Source organism: Amborella trichopoda, chromosome 12 (assembly GCF_054954075.1).
Source record: "Amborella trichopoda isolate Santa Cruz 75 chromosome 12, AtrichopodaSantaCruz75HAP2 v2.0, whole genome shotgun sequence".
In the NCBI taxonomy this organism is placed as follows: Eukaryota; Viridiplantae; Streptophyta; class Magnoliopsida; order Amborellales; family Amborellaceae; genus Amborella; species Amborella trichopoda.
Window position 1 is genome coordinate 18,899,239 of NC_142347.1, and position 19,656 is coordinate 18,918,894.

At 40.5% G+C, this 19,656-nt stretch overlaps 1 protein-coding gene across 16 annotated transcripts in view; it reads left to right on the forward strand.

Moving 5' to 3' along the window:
• The first annotated feature begins 4,514 nt into the window (after positions 1-4,514).
• Positions 4,515-19,656, forward strand: part of LOC18436990 (E3 ubiquitin protein ligase RIN2) — a 55,067-nt gene continuing 39,925 nt past the window's right edge. For 4 of the 16 annotated variants that reach the window (XM_006847211.4, XM_011626130.3, XM_011626131.3 and 1 more), the window contains exons 1-5: positions 4,515-4,683; positions 5,475-5,988; positions 7,317-7,394; positions 12,378-12,464; positions 12,581-12,702. In XM_006847211.4, coding sequence (XP_006847274.2) covers positions 5,743-5,988; positions 7,317-7,394; positions 12,378-12,464; positions 12,581-12,702 — 533 coding nt within the window. In that variant the 5' untranslated portion in view covers positions 4,515-4,683; positions 5,475-5,742. Of the gene's footprint in view, positions 4,996-5,474; positions 6,630-7,316; positions 7,395-12,377; positions 12,465-12,580; positions 12,703-19,656 lie in introns of those variants that run through there. The other 12 variants (XM_011626132.3, XM_088853277.1, XM_011626129.3 and 9 more) reach the window with 6 other exon arrangements.

Below are 19,656 nucleotides of genomic sequence, written 5' to 3' on the forward strand. Positions count from 1 at the left end.
TCAAGGGCTCTCTTGACTCTCAAACGAGAAAGGCCTTTAGGGACGTAGGGGTCATCCGCGTGGCCAAAATCTTCATAAGGACTTTCAAAAGTCTTCTGCTAAGTTTTATCGCATTCCGACATGTTTAAGGCAGCGCAGACTGAAAAACAGTTTCGACAAAATCAACGTCTAGCACCTTGAAACGGACCCTATAACTAGAACTATATTTTCGGTGTCTTAATTTGCTGTGGGACCACAACCATTGGATCTGACATGGTTGAAAACCCTCAGGGGTCAGATTTTAGCTTGAACTGACATCCCAGGAAGAAGTTATAAGAGAAAGAGCAAAACAGGAGGAGCCGCAGGCTATTCTTGTGCGGCCACTCTGCAACTCAACTCCATTAAAGGGGCAGTCATGACCAGTGACTTTAGATGCTCATATCTTACTCATCTCAAGTCGAATCATGCTATTTTATGAGTGTGTTGTCTCGTCAAGACGAGCATTTTGATATGTGGTACGCCCCGCGGTGACACCCGAGCACGAGAAAAGCTAGAGAGAAGTTGCTGATCTGTGAAGAAAGTGCAGGAAAATCAGTAGCATCGTGCCTCGCTCGAGCAGCCAAATCACGCCGCTAGCGAGCCCATCGACGTGAAACCAATTCCATCATGTGCGTAGGGTTTAGGGCTATCTCTAGTCTGAATCCCGTACATGATGAACGGTCGGATTCCGCACACGAAGTCGATGAAGTGGTCGCAAATTTCGTTGCCGAAATTCCAGATTTCGGCCAAAACTCTAAAGTTGCAAAATCTTTGTCCAGGCATAGAATCGAGCTGCGTTTGTTGCCCCGTAATTGTGACAGCATGCTTAGTGTGATCCAACGAAGAAATCACAGAAAAACATCAAGGAATTAGCACACTATCGATCCAAAGTTTCAAGATTCATCTAAGATTTAAATCACATGATCGTGCCCTAAAAGCACGATCCATGGCTCAAAGTTGGTATCAAATCGATCTCCATGCTGAACCCTACAAGAAAACAACCACCTTTCGATCAAACGGGCATCAGAATAACCTTGTATCATCCATGAAAAATCACACAAGTTCTAGGGTAGCATACGGACTATTTCAAAATTTCATAAATTGTTAGGAATGGGCAAATCTATCATTTTGCACCCCATTTTTCTATTTCTTTTAATTCAGATAAATTTTAATTTCCAGCAATTACTTTTAATTTTGATCAATCCACTCATGTTTGCGCACAATTCTATATATACCACGTACCACCATTGTACGCAAAAGACTTGAATTCGCCAAAGAGAATTTTTACTTAATAGAATTCCCTTTCGTTCTCATTGTTGGGTCACGTTTGGAGAGAGAGAATAAGGAAAGATAAACTTTTGCGATGGTACCCCTAGGCTCAAGGTAAATCTTCTTTCTCTTATTTTCTTTCTTCTTCTTCTTCTTCGTCTGAGCCTCCCTCAGAGGCCATGTATGGCAATGGCAGTGTCGTGCATGTCTCTTTCTTTTCTTTTTTCCCCATCATGTAGTTTCATAGGTCGCACATGGTGATGCCAGAGCCACGCGCGAGCTCCTTTCCCCTTTATGTTAGTTCATCTCTATCTCTCAGCGAAGCTTGCATAAGGCACTGCTCATCACCGTCCGCAGATGTATCCACCATGCCTCAATAACGAACACAGACGGTGAAACTTATTACCTCCCGCACGAGTTTCCCCCCTGTTGTGCGCCTATCGCAGACGGCGATACCTATCGCCGCCCACAAGAGGTGGTGGCAATACCTATCGCCATCCGCAAGCTTCCTTCGAGAGCTCGTTGCCTAATCGTCGTCCGCCAGCTTCCTTTGTGCCCTCGGTGCCTATCGTCGTTCGCGTGCTCAGTGTCTATCGCCATTTGCAAGCCTTCTTCGTGCGATTGGTGCCTATCGCCGTCCGCAAGCTTTCTTTGTGCGCTCGATGCCGATCGTTGTGCGCAGGCTCTTCTTGCGTCCCATGCCTATCGTCGTGTGCCTTGGCAAGAACTGTTGCCACCTCACAAATGGCTATCGCTGCGCGCTTCACAAGAGGTTATCGCAGCCCGTGCAAGGGTGTGCTGCCTTCTTGTATGGTCTCAACGACGATGCCTAGCGCCGCCCGTAGTTCACTGCTCGCCCTCTAGCCTTGAGCAGTAGTGTCTAGCGTCGTCCAAGGGCCGTGACACTGCTACTCCACGGTTATGGGTGGTGACGCTTAGTGTCGTTGGGACCCCATCTCTTTGTCGTATCGTGCATTTTCTTCATTCTCTTCTCACTTGATCGAGGGTGGACTCAGTCTAGTGTTGTCATAGTGGTCTAGCTGTCAAGCAGTATTGCCTCGTGTTGGTCCCGAGCACCATGCCCGTCTTGCTGCCACACCAGATTAGGATAGTCATGTCGACCTTGGTTTCGAGTAGTATTGTCGTCGTGCCGGTCTAAAGTACCGTGCCCGTCTTGCTACCACTCCGAGTCGGTCATTGCATTGGTCGAGCTATCATGCTAGCCCCGTCCCCTTGTCAAGTACCCTCTTCTTTTCTCCTCTCATTCAAACCTTTCACTTCATCACCTTAACTTCTCACATTCTTAGCCATATGAATGTGTGTTGCCCTAAGATAAGGGTGGGCCTTTTGATCCACTTGCCTTGTAAATTAACTACAGTAGTGTTGTACAAAAAACAAGGAGATTTCAGGTCAAGGGAGGCGATTCCGAACCAGTTGAAGTAGCTGGGGGCTTTCCGTCATGATCTAAGAGGGCACCCGAGCGAGTCAGTAGTTGGATACCTTGTTCTTGAACAAGGTTCTCGAGAGAACGATCTCAGGTCCCGGGTCTTCCAAACTCGAGACACGTATAACCCAATCACCTAGATCCGGGGAGGCGAGATCGAGGCACCTAACCAACCAGTATCGCGAAGATGCCTAACTGTCGATCGATAAACATTCCACGGGTCAGGCAAGTTAGCATCACGAAGACCTCTAACAGTCAACATATAAGCAAAATATGGGGAACCAGGTAGGTTAGTATCACAAAGATGCTTAGCCGCCAATTGATGAGCATTCATGGGTCGGACAAGTTTGCATCACGAAGGCCTCTAACCGCCTACATATGAGCAGCACATGGGGAACCATGCAGGCTAGTATCGCGAAGATGCCTAACCACCGGTCGATGAGTAGGTGTTGGTATGCGAGGAATCTTTATGATCAAGGGTGAATGTCTTTCTTTATGTTGTGCGGGCCTTCAACTTCCCTCGGCAGGATCCTTGCATTTCACACTCACCGCTGGGGCAACTCTTGCTTAAAGAATGACAGCTCGAACTAGGATAAGTGCAAACTATTCACAGTGGCCTAGAACCCGAGATGAGGTCGACCTCAGGGTGACAGTCGGACCCCGCCTTAGCCTTTGTTGTCCACAATTTCCACTTTTGTGATGTATCCTTTCTCCTTCCCGCACTTTGTCCAGCCATCGCCTTGACACAATAACATTGGGCTATAGGCTCGAGAAGTGCAAAGGGATTTCCAATGCTCCCACCAGAAAGGATGTCGTACAACAAGCCACTGCTAATGCTACCTTTTGACGACCTGTGATTAATGCAAGGGTTCGCTCATCAAGATAAATAAAGAAGACACGAGAGTGAATGTGACAGAGACTGTGATATAGGATATATCCTTGAGAGAGAGAAGTCTCACTTCCTATACCCAACCAAAGATGATAGGTGAACTGTTCCCCAGTGGAGTCGCCAGATATTTGGATGCTTCGAAAATGTGATGCTTAAATTGATTAAAAAGTTTAAATAAACATTAGACTATATAGTTTCAAAATAAGAAATATATAGTTTGACACATTTCTAATATATTGACGTTAATAGAATATTTGGAATGTAATAAAACTGTATATAAGGATACAATGGAAAGGAAAAAGAAAAAAAAAAGGATTTCATGGGAAAAAAAGAAAAGAAAAGAATTTCATCATAGTTAAGAAACAATATTGAAGTTTGGAATGAATGTGATAAGTTAATTAGTATAGCTTAAAATTAAATGTAGGGTAAAAGTACAAAAAATTGCAAGTGAATTTCTATTGATTCACAACTTCTCGGCAATCCAAACAGTGGACATGCATATTCTATTTTTCTTATCAGGTGCTATCCAAACATCGTACACCCCTATCCTAGGGACAAGTCAATTATAGGAGAACCTAATCCCTAGAACATGCTTCTTTAAGAGATCGCTCACATGGCATATAGGACCCTCCTTATAGGGCAAGCCTAGGCTTGGCTTGGCTTGGGCCATGCCAAAGAGGTCTCGACTGAGGCCCCATCAAGGCCTTGCCGTGCTTAATTAAAAGTATAACAAATAAAAGAAAAAATAAATGAAAAGAAGGCTGGGGCGAAATGAACTTGGCTGGCCATGACCGAAGCCCTCTTAGGCCCTACCCTTGGGCCATAGTTGCCTAGCTATAGAGCTAGCCCAGCTCTCATACTATATTGTATAGCCTAAGCCTAGTTTTTAAGGCCGGGCCACCCTGGCCGATTATCACAGTCGGCCCCGTCATTCTCTCTGAAGGTTGCACCGGAATGGAACTTGAGACGTTGGGCTAAACCGCGGTCATGTTTCTATCTTGCCCTTAGCTTTAAACCCTCATTTGTGTACAGGTGATTATTCCGTCTCCTCTGATATTCTCGGGTAAGTGGAAGATGTTTCCTTTTCCACTGGATCTCATAAGCTTTCTTTTCAGGAAAATTTCTCCAGATTTTCCCCTGAATATTGTGATATATCAATGATGATGCTGAATTATCATGATTTTTCTGAGGAGTTAATGTGCTTTGACCAGTGGCATGCCATACCCCCTTCTTTTTCTCTGAACTCCCATTCAGGGAAGCCTGTTTGAGGCTTCTCCTGATATAATTCGCACAAAAATGAAAAATGCCTGCGTTACAATGTTTCTTTAGAATTGATTCCCTCAATCGAGAAATTTTCCCCTATAATACTCGTTAGGTTTCTCCTCAACTCCATTAAAGCTCATAGTTTGTCGTGTAAATCTGTTACTTGTGATGGTTTTTGATGATATTGGGGGGGTTTGGTGTTTCCTTTGCTGTTTTAGAACCTTTTTGCTTTCTTTTTAAGTCTGGCATATTTTAACCAAAACTGTCATGTAAAAGGAGTTACATAATGATTATGTTTCGGTATTGGATAAGTTGAGATCGGTATTGGATAAGCTGAGATAGCCAACGATGATTGATGAACGATTTTGTTTTTTTGTATTTTTTGAGCTGGTTTCGACAAACTAATATCTTTCACTTGTTTTTTCTACATTATGGTTTTGATCTATAGTTATGATTGATTACAGTTGTCTCCCTATCCTGCTTGTTGTGATGTAAGAAGAAGTTAATTGGATCATAGCCTGCAAGCATTGCTGATCTTTGTATTCAACATTCATAAAGTGGGCAACTAGTTTGTCATGTTTCTGTTTTCAGGTTATGCTAATCAAGAATGGGTTTGTGTGACAATTGTTCCTTGTTTTCATGAGGGCTGTTTGAGCTTCTGGATTGCGAGGCACAAATGAAAACCTGCAATATGCGGCTTTCCTTTCTGTAGTCTCATAGGATACCCAACTTGTCTAAATGAATACAATGCCACATTTGGATGGAAGGAATTCCCTGGTCATGCTAATTATTTACAGATCAAAAGGACATGTGTGTATATGCACATTGCCTTGAGAATTGTTCGTGAAATTTGCATTTCATGGATATGGGCAGAAATTATTTTGCCCTTGCTGCTGCCTACACGGCGATAAGCCTTATTGGGCTATCTTGGAGGGTGAATTTGGCCTTAGATAAGGTCATGCTGGATGGCTCAATTACAGATGAAGGGGTTCAATCCATTCAAGGTGCTCGTATACTAGAGCTACTGTTGGATTCATGCATCACAATGGTACTACTGGTCAATCTTGCTCTCAACATATTTGTTCTCATTACTCTTTGTATAAAGGTATGTTGCTTTCATGTATGCCTTAATTTTGTTGAAGAATTTCATGGATGTTCTATTTTGTTAATTATTTTTGTATAAAAAACATGAACCTTCTATGAGGGTTTCACTAAAGTGGGCAGCCCCAAAGATGAAGACAGTGAAACCTCTCCAAATCTGTCCAGAATCTGAGCAAAGTTTTTCATCTGATTTCTAGTTGCCCCAACATGCTATTTTTTGATGAATTTAGTGTTAAATATTGATTTTCACTGCAGGCGAGAATGGTTTGTTTTAAATATATGTTTTGCTTTTTGTTGTCTTACTTGTGGAATACACCCCTATGTATAAGAGTATCCCTATGCAGCTGTAGTCGTTTAGCATAGAACCGGAATGGCTGGCCAAAATAATGGTACAACTTCCTTGCGACCTCTCCTGCATTGCTTTCATTACGCTGAAGTTGAAAAGTTAAAGTACATAAGATTGCGCTCCATGATGTAATGTGAAGAATTGATGGGCCGCAATTGGTCTCCACGAGGATGGTCTCATATACTCATGGAAAATGAAATTTATCATGGCCTTTTTATTGGTGCACCACTTATACTTGCTATTGATGCTGATATGATTGGGTTATGGGCTTGCCAATAGGAAGGTGAATTTAATCACATGTGAGTTACTACAATTCAGAAATGTCTAGTTCTATTGATGCAGTGAGGTGTGGGTTTTCTTATTGAAGTATTAACAACTTTTTCCCCAGACACAAATATAGAGGGTATGGTTAGATTAATTCAAATAAGTAAAATAACAAATGAATGGATTTCTTTGGAGTCTGAACTGGTCTATCTGGGTGGCATTGAGAAAAATGCCTGAGGAGAAACTCTACCGTAAGCACCTAGAATATGTTTTGGACTTTTGAGGTTTACTTTTTTATTTATCTATTTTTATATTTTTCAATTGGAAGACTCTTAAAGAGTCCAGATATGACAAGAGAGCATGATTTAGGTGTTTGGATTGCTATCCCTGTATGAGGTCACTGCAACTAGATTTGATCTCCAGAAAATGGGATGACTTTGACTTGAATGAGCTAACTAATCTGTTTATAAGATGATTAAGATTCAACTTATAATTTTGCTCTTCTTCAACCTATGCATGGCTTCTCGACAACTATAATAAGTGAAAATCACTCAACTGATAGAAAATTTCTATGATTCCTTTCTGCTCCATATATAAGAAATACCATAGAAATTGGAAAGTTTCCATATCATGTTTATCTGGATAGCTCTGAATTATTAAGATTATTTTGCTTACCTGTACTTGTTAGTCTTGTGATTTTAATGTTATTTTCTTGTTGGCAGACTCTCTTTTTTGGACGATTATCTTCTCTTGAGACTCGAAAGCTAGTGGAGCGCCTGATCAACTATATTGTTTACAAGGTTACTTGTCTGGACTTGTTTTGGCAGAATCATTTTTCATTTGACTTTTATATAATCATAAGTTTAATCACTACATTGAATCATGGGGTCTGCTTGCAAATTCATCTTGTCAAAAGAGTCAATGCTATTTTTATTTGTTGAGAATAATTTATTTGTGGGGAATAGGAACCTTGCATCATGGGCAGGGTTGACATTTTGAACTTGCTGATATTAATTTTACTTGTTAAGTGAGAAGTATTTTTAAATTTGTAAATTGAATAGAATTATCATCCATTTCCCTGAAATGTTGTGCCATTGATGAAATAAAAAACAAATTCCAACTATGACTTGCAGAACCATTATCATTTTCTTCCTTTTATGTTTTGTTTTTAGCTTGTGTCTAGAATTGACTGATCAAGGAGAAAAAAACCAGGTTTCTGAAAACTGCTATGTTGGTGCATTTCATAAATGAGGCTTCTATGCATCATTGTTTGCAAAATCGCCTGATCTAGCCGCTAACCGCCCGGTTAGATTGGAACCGGCCACTAGCCGGTTCCGGTTTTGAGCGATTAGGGTGATCAACCAGTATTTTAAAAAAAAAATTCAAAAAAATGTTTATAAGTTCTCAAAAAAAGGAATTCGATTTGTAATGCATTTTTAAATATTCTTTTCATTATGGTAAATATTAAAAATTGTTTTGGTCTTTAATACTTGCTTTCATATTTTTCCATCTTTTTTAGAAAATTTTAAAAATAGCCCTTGGAAAATATAAAATGGGTTAAAATCTATTTTTTTCCTTAATTTTCAATTTCATTTGAATTGTGTTTTGTTTTAATCATTCTTCATATGCTTTTCATATTTTAGTAGATTTTTTTTTGTATTTTTTTATTTTTTTTAACATTTTTTTGACCACCTAGGACTTGCCCAGTTAGAGCAGTTGAATCGGCCGGTTTACCCTAGTTAGGCCGGTTAAACCGCTTCCCATGCCCATGTCCGGTTAACCGTTCCAGTTCGATTTTGCGAACACGGATATGCATTTGAAATAATATGAGTCGAAAATGGTTTTCATTTATAGCAAAATTGTAAATTGTTGAAGTATACTTCAGTATCTGTTATAATTTTGTGGAATCATGAGTAAGAAATTGGATATTATTGATAGCTGTACCTGAGTTGAATTTGGCTAGTGCTAATGTGTGCAATGCTTAGCCATTTTTCTTCACCTCTTACTCATTCTAAGCTGCATTTTCAGATCATCTGCCGCTTCTCATGTCTTTGGATATGAGATGCTTGTTTGTGGTTAAGATTCTTCTAAATCCTGAAAATAATATTGTTCTTTCCTTTAAATGTGTTTTATAAATTATTCCTCAAAATGTTCAATGCTCAAAACATCTCTTATCTGATTAGAATGAGCGAATATCTTTTATTTGGATTCAAAATTCCACATTATCTACCAGGATTGTGGGTCTTAGGGTTCTTGCTTTAGGCTTAAAAAAGTATATTTATGCAAATTGGGGGCGGGCATTTGATGAGTTGTAGTTTCTCCAGGAAAATTCAAGGTGTTGGGTTTCCTGTAAACTGGGAGTAGTAGCTTTGAAGTTGGGAGCCCTTGTTTGGTAAACTGTCTGGATTCCTTATTGCTGACAGTTTTCCTCATTTGGTGGTTAGGAGAGCTAGAAACTGCATGTTTTAACTGGTTTTCATGTAGTTCATTGACAAGAGTTCGAAGTTTTCCATTTTAGAAAGAGATAGGCTCTGGGAGATAGAGAAATATAGAGAGAGAAAGCTCAAGAAGAGAGAGAAAATAAGCTCTAGGCAGTGTTTCAAAAAGCAGACCGCCCAGCGCTTGGGCGGTTGCCTGGGCGGTCCAGAAGGCCTGGGAGCATCGCCCAGGCCTAGATGGCCAAATTAGGCGGGTATCCTCGGGCCCTCTTAGGTGCCTGCGCCGTGCCCAGGGGCCGAAATGCCGCTCGTTGAGGCCATTTTTGGGTCATTTTTTTTAATACTAAATGTGCAAAATTGTGGGTTTTAGGTTTCAAATTAACCTAAAACCCATTAGAGGCTATTTTAGAGAGATAAAAACCTCAAATTTTTTTTATTTTTTTAACTGGGCCGCCCAGGTTTTAGGTGCCCACTTGGGCGCTCGCCTAGGCACTGGGCGGCCTGGACCCTCCCGACTGCCTAGGTGCTGCCTAGCGCTTTTTGAAACACTGGCTCTAGAGATAAGCTCTTAGAGGGAGAGAGAGAAGCAGGCTTGCGAGAGAGAGAGAGAGAGAGAGAGAGAGAGAGAGAGAAGGGGGTGGTCTAGGGAAGATAGAGAGGGGATAGACTCTTGCTGAGATAGAGTAAGCGTTGTGAGACAGAGAGGTCGTAAAGATAGAGGAAAGGGTGTATAAAAGGGAGAGGGAAGCTCTCTTCTCTAGGGTTTAGCCACTAGGTTCTACCCAAAGTGGGTGGGCTGCTATAGTGTTTGCCTTACCCCTTTGGTCTTAGGGGGATTTGTTTGGGCCGCTATTTTCCAGGCACTCTCTTGTACCCGATGAACAAGATCATGCAAATTAAGTTCGGAAAAACCATAGAAAATGGTTGTTTTGAAAAGACAAATGGACAACTTGTGTTCATTGAATTCAGAAGAACCATTTTCTAAGGGCCTTTTTCAAAATTTTTGTCATTGTCTTCCTTGCTGTGTCCAGTAGACTCTGTGCAATATTTGGGGCCAAATAAATGCTCCTAAGACCCCTCCAAAATGGCGAAGGTGAATACTGTTAGTAGTTCCCTTGGGACTGACTAAATCTCTTTCCACTCTCTCTTTCTCTCTCTTGATGTGTCCGTGTCCGTGTGTGTGTTTTTGTTGTGTGTGTGTGTGTGTGTGTGTTGGTAGTCCCCTTGGGATTGACTAAATCTCTTTCCTCTCTCGCTTGATCTCGTGTCTATGCGTGCATGCTTAGGGAGGCTTGCGCTGGAGCATCTGCCACTTTAAGTTAGTGGTGTTTGTTGGACCCCACGTTTTACACACATCCTCAACTTATCCTAGCATTCAAAATGAATACAGTTGGAAAATGAAGAAGATATTTGTTCTCACAAAGATGTTAAGTTTCAGCTAAAAGGATATCGCTCTACCTATGTGCTATGGCCAACAGGCTTATGCTATAGCAGAAGTTCTTGGGCTTATGATATCTTCTTCCATACACATACACACACGCGCATATGAGAAAAGTTTAAATAAGGTGCCAACGTTATACTATACAACTAAGGGATGCCTCAAAAACCCATAAGAAAATGTTGTTCCGGCACTATAAAGTCCTCTTAATTGATAATCTTGACCTCGAGATGTGTGCTTATGAAAAAAAAGGATTTGAAGTCCTAAAATATTGCATGTTATAACGCACTATGTGGCTGTCCATTTTCAAGATTTTCAAGTGGGTATAGATCTGCACCACTTTTAGAGCTTTTAAATTACATAATCTAAGGTAGAAATGTATTTTCAGGTCATTATAGGGGTTTCTGGCATGCGAATTGCATCTTCATGTGGGGTTTGGAGGTGCCTTACTTTGATTTTCTAAGGTTGACGGCTTGGATAAACAATACCCTATGTACATAATACACACACACGCAGAGAGCGAGAGCGAGAGCGAGAGAGAGAAAGAGAGAGAGAGAGAGAGAGAGAGAGAGAGAGAGAGAGAACTACGGGGTCAAACTAATCTCCCTAACATAGATGTTTTGGCTGTGAGGCCAAATATACCAATGGAACTCTAAAATTTGACTGGTGTTCTGCACACTCCTTGCTATTTGTATCTCACTTCTTGCAAGATCTATCAAATGTAGTAAAGTCGAGTCCGGTAGTATTCACTGAGGATCTCTCCATCCTCTTGAAATTGTTATGGGAAACAGGTTGTTCTTTACTCACACAAAAAGGAACAGATCTACCTTGAGTAGGCACAACATTATTGGAAATGACGGGATTGTATGTGCTGCATAAAATGATAATTAATTATAATGAAACTTCTGATATGCAGTGTATTGCAGTTTTCTATAGTAAAATAACTTGTGTAAGTGTGATGAAGCAATTTTGTATAAACTTTTGATTTTTAATTATGGCGGTTACAGACGTTCATAATTCATTGTAACAATTTGGCCAGTTTAAACCGTTACATTTGTGTTGCAATTCTTTGCGATGAGTTTTTATATTAACAATGAGAATGTATTGAAAGGTGTGCCTTCATCCTTGAAGTTTCCAGACAAGAACATGAGTTGAATCAGATTTGAATATTTAAATGAGTGTTTGATGTTGAACTTTGAACATCAAGGCATTGTACGACATCACACAAGTTGAAGATATGTTCAACAAATTTGTGGTTGTCATCAAGAAGTCTTGATATGACGATGTAACAATACTTGTGCATTGTATGGCGTATGAAGGTTAAGCATGTTCCATGCCTTGATGCTATGTGAAGTATGAGACGACAATGTTCCTGTCACTAATAGCAGTCACCCTACAACAAGATGGAAATAACAGAATAAAATTCTGGCAAAAATTGTATTTTGTACGCTAATGAAATTCAATTGCCCTGACAGAAAATTCATCAAAACCCTGGCTTAATTTTTCCTATCACTAACTTGCTCTCTTTTCTTTCTGATTTTTTCTTTGAATCATGCTCTTTTCTTTCTAGTTTGATCTTTTAATCTTTTTTTATCAGGAGCAATGAATATTTTACTTCAGGGTATCCCCAATACCACAGTATTGCCAAACTTGCTGGCCTTATTTTCATTAGAAATAGGAGTTGCAAAATGTCAATGGTTTTTGGATATTATATTATTACTACATATTGTGTACTACTAATCCAAATACGTGAACTGGAAATATTGATCCTATGCTTGCTGTGCCTCCATAATATTGAGAGTATCTTCTAGGTTGAGACTCTTTTTAAGGTTTAATCCAATATTTGATTATGTGATTGCTTTCTTTAGTTGTTTTGAATGCATATCTCACTGAGCTTGTGTGAACAGGCAACTTTTCTTCCTTTGATAGTGCAGCCAGACATTTTTGAAGCAGCCTTATGGTCAACTTGGTTTGCAGTACTTTGTTCCTTGAAGGTAAGTACAGTTAGCACAAAGATAGCACATGCTTTTGGTGCCTTCGGTGCAGGCAGTGTAAAATATTGATGTTTCCTCATGGGTATCTGATTGATTCTTTTATCCCAATCAATTAGATGTTTCAAGGACTGGCTAGAGACAGACTTGAGCGATTGAATGCCTCTCCCTCAACAACTACCTCAGCATATTTCCGAGTGTTTTCTGTGCTGCTCTTGGTTCTCGTCACCGACTCTTTTTGGTATGACTTTCCAGCCTAATATTTTCATATTTGATGTTCTTTTTTACTATAGCCATAGTTATCAACTTTTCTTGGCACTAATTTTGGATGGAAATGTCCATGTGTCTAGTGTTTACCTCCATACATTCGGTTATCGCTTTCAGGTATAGTATTGGTGATCATGATGATTGTCACTTTCAAAAAGTTATGATGATTAAGTCACCTCCAACTGTTTCAATTAATATGTACCAGGCATTTTTGTGCAAATTTTGAAGATATGGCTTCACTAAATTAAAGAACATATTGGCTTGCCAGTATGACTTACTGAGTAATTCATCTTATCTTCAGCAGCCGCAACTCAAGAATGAATGGGACTTTCGAACGATTGAGTGAATATCGAAAAATATGCAGCATGGAACTGGTGAACCATAGGACTGATAGAGCTTCTAAATCAAATGGATCGTTTTCATGCTTATCATCAGTGTTAGCTGAAACTTCTTCATTTTCCTTTATTACTTGTTTACTGTAGACACATTTAGCACCTTGGTCAGAAACCCATTTGCACACTCCTTTTGACTGGTGCCCCCACTGGGGACTGGTAAACCCTTTTGACTGGGGACTGGTAAACCCTTTTGACTGAAGATATTTATGACTGTTTTAAGTGTTTGGAGATTAAACAAGCTGGCGATATAATCTTTGGGTAAGCTTTCTTTATCATATTTTTGGTAGAAACTGATCTTGTTACGGTAGATCAAAGGAATTCATCCTCGGAGGGTCCAATGGTCATGCGAATTGCCAGAGTCTAGTGCAAATAACAACAGCTATTTTGCATGGGTTAAGTCGACCCCAATGATACTTAACAGAAAATACGTGATTGAACACAGATTAAAAATCTAGTTGCCCTCATCCTGCTATCCCTAACTATGAAGAGTCGATGGCATCAGATTCACTTATTATGACATGGATTCTTGGTTCTATAGATGAAACCATTAGAGATGGATTACTTTTCCTTGATTCGGCCCAAGAAATCTAGGATGCCTCAAAATAGGAGTTCTTTCAGAAAGACAATAAGTGTACCAGTTTTATGGAGACATAGCCTTACATTCTTAAGGAGGGCAGCTCTGCTAGATTATTATGAGCACTGCATGTGGGAGGAACTTAAACTTTATGTGCTCTCACAATGAAAGTTTTCTGAGTGCCTTTTGAAATTGCAAAAGCAATTTGAGAAGAGGTATATTTTTGATCGCGTAGCTAGCCTTAATGATGATTATGAGATCGTTCATACTCATGTATTATCTGCTGAAAAAATTACCATCAGTTAATGTTGTCTATGCTCTTCTTCAAAGAGAAGAAAAGTGTAGGGAAGTAATGAAAGTTGTTTCAAAGGTCCCTAATCTGGCCTTTGTTGCTGATTTTCAAGTAGCAAGCTAGAAAGGATGTGAATGTGATCGTGGTACAGCTGCTAGACCTAAATGTGAACGTGGCAATCTATTCGGCCAGACAAATGATATGCGCTGGGCTTTGCACGAAAGACTGGCAGCATCACCTACTAGTTTAGTCAAGGTCACAACCCACCAAGTGACACACTTCACAGACAACTTCTTAGATGGAATGATCTGTCAACTCATTGCGCTCCTTGAGAGAAAGGAACCATTAAACTCTCTACAAGTGCAATTATGTCTCAGGAGACAAGTTATCATCACTCCCTTCTTGCTGCATCCTCCAATTGTTTTATGGATTCCTGAGCAACAAATCCTATGATGGTAAACTTCATCTACTTACCCACACTTACCATCATAGGATTTGTTACCATCAGTTGGGTCCGAGCCTTTTTCATTGGGTATCTCCTGTCGATCTTACTTAGATATTCTAGTTGCTATACAAAAACTAAAAGGTCTTTCTTCCTATTTAACATTTTGTTTTCTAATACTACCCTTTCTTCATCATATCAGTCTTTAATTTTCTTTTGTTAGTTCTGTCTCAGAACCTAGTACGACTGTCCATGGTCTTATTCTTGCTGAACAGCCCTTCAATGATGACCGATTGCTTCAGGAGCTCCTTGAAATTCATGGGTTCTGGCTGTCAAGTTTAACGCAGTCTTGACATTCATACAGCTTAAGCAAGTCTGGACGGCATTGGCTTCTGATACTGTGGGCCTCATGCTAATGCAGAGATCCCTCCAATTGGTAATGAGCATTGTGGGGGGTTTATCGCCCTTCCGTTCAATGGTTCTTAGTACTATAGCTTGCATATTGGTCTGGTGCTATAGAATCATTGGTAAAAACATTCCTCTATTTGCTCCCAAGTAGTAACTAAGTTGGGAGTAAACCTCGAATGTTAAGAAAATGTTGCAACGGTGAGTGACCAAACAAATTGCCTGAGCGGTAATCGGCCATCCGATGCTGTACTAGCACAATCGGCAATAAAATGAGTGATGTGCTCTTGTGGGGAGCTGGTTCCATCAAATTTTTCGAACGTGGGAAGCTGGTACACTATTGGAAATGGACCTCATCGATGTATGCTGGATAAGGCCTTTAGGACGTCTCGATAGGTCAAGTAGGTGTGGCAATGGACCCAGACCCAACGTTCGGACCCGATATGGGTTTGGGTATGGGTCTAAGAATTGAACTTGGCCGGGTTGAGGTCCAAATGTTGGACTTGAACACTATTGGGATTGGGGTCCGGGTTCGGGTCCATGTGGATCCGGACTCGGACCCGACCCGAATAGTGTTATTATAAAAATAATTTGTAATATATAATAATTTAATAATATTTAATTAATGTTTAAATAAATAACTTTTTAGTAATAATATTTAGGGAAAATTACAGATACCCCCCAAAATTGTACTTTCTAGACAACCTCCCCTCAACTACTTTTTAGATCTGTCAATAAACCCGAACATTATTTTTTATACCGTTTAGCCCCCCAATCAAAAAGTAAACTCAAATAAAGACCAAAATACCCTCTCTTTAGTAATTACCACGGCCCTCATTGTGCCTTCTGGATTCACTCACGGATTGACACTTTTTCCATGCCGTCCGACACATATTCTTTGCGGTCCTGCACATTTTCTTTGCGGTCCTGCACATTTTTTTTGTAGTTTGGCAATGCGTCTTCTGGATGCACTCACCGGTCCAAGACTTTTTCCAAGCGGTTCGACACATTTTCGTTGTTGTCCAGCACATGTTCTTAGCGGTGCAGAAGCCCGTCTTCTGGATGCACTCAATGGTCCGACACTTTTCTATGCAGTCTGGCAAGTCTTCAAAGCAGTCTGACGCTTTCTCAACGCAGTCTGGCAGTGTGTATTTGGGATGCACTTCCCAATCCGGGAATGTGATGCATTTGCGTATGAACAAGGGAATTTTCGTCCTTATAACGATGACTTTTTAACTTGGGGACGGGTTTTTGTTATAAAAGTTAGTTTTGGATTAAAGTTGTGATAGAAAAAGTGGTTGGGGGGAGAATGTATAGTAAGTTGAGTCAAGGGGGGTTTTAGTAATTTTCCCTAATATTTAAACAATACATGTATGTGTTTAGCATAACATTAAAGTATATTAAATATATATATTTTATTTCCGGGTCCGAATCCATTTGGTCTGGATCCGGGTTCGATAACCTTGTGTCCGGGTTCTGTAATTTTTTTCGAGTATGGGTCCAGCTGGACTTGACTTGTACCTGACCTGTTGCCACCAAGTGCCCGGTAATTGTTACTTCTTATGTTTGTACAATATCGTGGACGGTATGTTTGTCTGGGAACATGCAATTAGATTAGCGAGTGGTATTGCTGCTGTCAAAGAAGATACAGACTAAACTCCTGTAGTTGGAAGGCTTGGGGTGTTGAATGGTACCCCACTACTGAAGGCTGAGCGACCAAAGTGTTAACTTTAGCCATTAGGGCTGCTATTCAGCCTCTTGTTTGGAAAGCATTGCTTGAGTCTGGGCCTTCTTTTTAGCCAAAATCTTGTGGAAGTCTTTGGCTTGTCTTGAGAGGTTGATTCTCCTACTACAACAACTAAAGTGCTATCGGTCGAGCGATGTCCAAACAAAGATGAAACCAAACTCTCTCTCGGGCCCTCTATGAGGTCCTTCCCATTTGAAGTAGGGGGGCAAGGAGATCTAGATGAAGGGTGCTCCAGGGAGTGTGGGCACGTTTCTAGCTTGTATAATGGGTTGTTAGTGTCCGGAGAGGGCAATTCAACTGCAGATTCCTCATCATTACGAGGGGAACGTGTCTTGGTCTCCTTGCCCTCTTGTTCTTGCAGTATCAGGGGAGAAGAGGGCTCGCATATTATGAGGGTGCCTCAACCTCTTGGTCCATGATCACGAGGTTTCCTTTCCCCTTTCTTAGGAGCTTTACTACAGGCATATTACATGCAGCGATATCTGTCATGACTTATCTAGAGTGTTCAGCCTCTTGAGGATAGAAGCTATTATTCCATAGCAAAAGTCTAGCGTCCTGGAATGCCATTGAGTTTGCGAAAGAAGGTGCTAATACTTTTGAACTACAATCTCCTTGCAGCCCTGTGACCCTGTTCGTCTTTAATGTGCCAAGCCTTCAATCTGGCCAACGATGAACCTATCTGATCTAATGGTCATTAGTGGCCCCCTACTGGCTTCTCATTTCTCAAGTAAGCAATTCTTATAGGCCGAACAAGTCGTTATCTTAGGGCTTTGGGGATGACCTATAGTTGCTCGAATTGCCTATCAAGGTTGCGATTTTGATCGGAATCGCTATTCCACGGTTCCCAAGATGAAGCACGAATCTGAAAGATAGGTATCACGTTTTGCAGTTTCGTAGCATGCATTCTGGATTATTATCTGAATCTCGATTTTTGAAAGGTTGGAATCTATATTCCATATCATAGAATCTGCAATTCATAGTTGCACAGCAATATGTTGCAACATGTGCGAGATGTTGATTCAAATTTTTTAGGAATCGCGAATCCCTGTTGTTTGGAAGTGAGTTCCACATCATCAAAAGGTGTAGTTCTTAGATGCATCGAACAATGTTTTGATCAACATGGAATCAAGTTGTAATGACACGGATCAAATATGTTCACAAGCTGTATGTTGCGGGAGGAGCTCTAGGAACTGATTCTATTTTACTGGAGGAGTTCGAGGAACCCTTTCGTATCATGTTACAATTTTGTACAAGGCTAGATACCCATGATTTGGGTTTCACGACCTTGACATTGTGAGAGCCAAAAATCCTTAATAAACTTTCGAGATGAATCCATGTACAATAATGTTTGCCAAGTTATCCAACATATTTATCAATCTATAAATCATGAAGTGGGTGGCAGTCCCACATCAAGGTAAGACGTTTGGGTCGCAGTCCCACCCTCAAGGTAAGGTGTTTGTATAAGATTCTTGCAATAACCAAATGTTTATCATTGATCATTACTATACCAATTAAAGGAGTATATAAGGCATGTTTGGTGAGTGATCATTAAAATACTTATTAATGATCATCTATGTAAGTACAATACTTATCATTTGTTGTCTCATTGTATATTTGGTGGGGTATGGACTTAAGCCTCTAAGAGAAACAAGAAAAGAAAAAGAAAACGAAATGGGTTAACAGTGATCGAAATTTATGGCCACCTGCGGCCTTTGGATTTTGAGGAAAATGCAACATCTTGGTCTTTCAAAGTAATACCAAGCTATGGTATCATCTGTGGTATCAGGTTGGTTTTACATAGATAATTTGGGTCAAGGTATGGTATCATCTATGTCTATCCTCAATCGTCTATGTAAAACTTCAAATCTTTTTTGCAAAATAGGTCTCTCTTATAATGGAGGGGGTGGGTGCACAATTCCTGAATTGTGGGAATCTCTATCCCCAACCGATGGGAATAATGATTCCAGTAATATGATTCCTATTTCGTCGGATCGCAATTTCAGAAGTCATTGAACTGTGTGGGGTCATGTGCGATTCTTTGAAGGTAGGAGACTCGATTCCAACATTGATGGGATACTGATTCCTACAAATATGAATCACAATTCCTATTCTATTGGATGACGATTCCAATTATTGGGAATCACGCCTTCGATGGTTTTCATTGTACGGATGACGATTCAGAGATTAGGAATCATCTGGCACATCCGATTCCGTGATTCTGATTCTTGAAACGAATTGGAACTATATGATGACCCTTACCCCATTCTTTCCTATGTTAAGCGTGGGTTTTGGAAGGACTTCCAACCGTATATGTCTCATATAGTGGGACCTACATTGGCTAGACCCAGCTTAGTATAAGTATAATTATCAGCCCCGCTAGTCTCTCGCTGAACGCTTGAACTATGGTCCATAGCCCCTTTATGTTTACGTAGAGCTTGGAACTTGTATTTGTCCCTCCCCTAAGTTGTTTTTGAAGGTAAATATAATGGAGGACCTGCATTAGCCTCAGCCCTCTTAGAATAGATATAATTATTGGCTCAGTTGTTTGCTTGCTGAAGGATTGAACTATGGATCATACCCCCTTTATGCTTGTTTAGAGCTTGTAACTTGTATTCGTCCTGCACTCTGGTAGTTTCATGCATGACGCGGGTAGTTGGGATGACCACGACGGGACTCGTAAACTTTGCTCCAGAGGAATTTGTTGTCGAACAACGCACAATATTTGCTTTGTAACTGTTTGAATACTCAGATCTGTGGCATCAATGAACAAGAATAGATCATTGGAAGCATGCTTCTTTCGGGGTTTTGATGTTGGGCAACTTTTGGAAGCTCGTGGGCAAACATGAATTGACGACAAACATGTTTGGCGATATCCCAACGAAACGAACTGCTTTGGTCTTGGGCCTTGTCTTGCCTGCCACAAAGGGATGAAAGCTTTTATATCTTCTCACTTTCTCTGACCACGACATTGAGGAGTAGTTGGGTTGTGGTCTTGTTGCCCCTACCAATGTCACAATCGGGGCAACCAGGATGTGTGCGTTCTTCTCTTGAGTAGGCTTCTCATCAAGGGGGT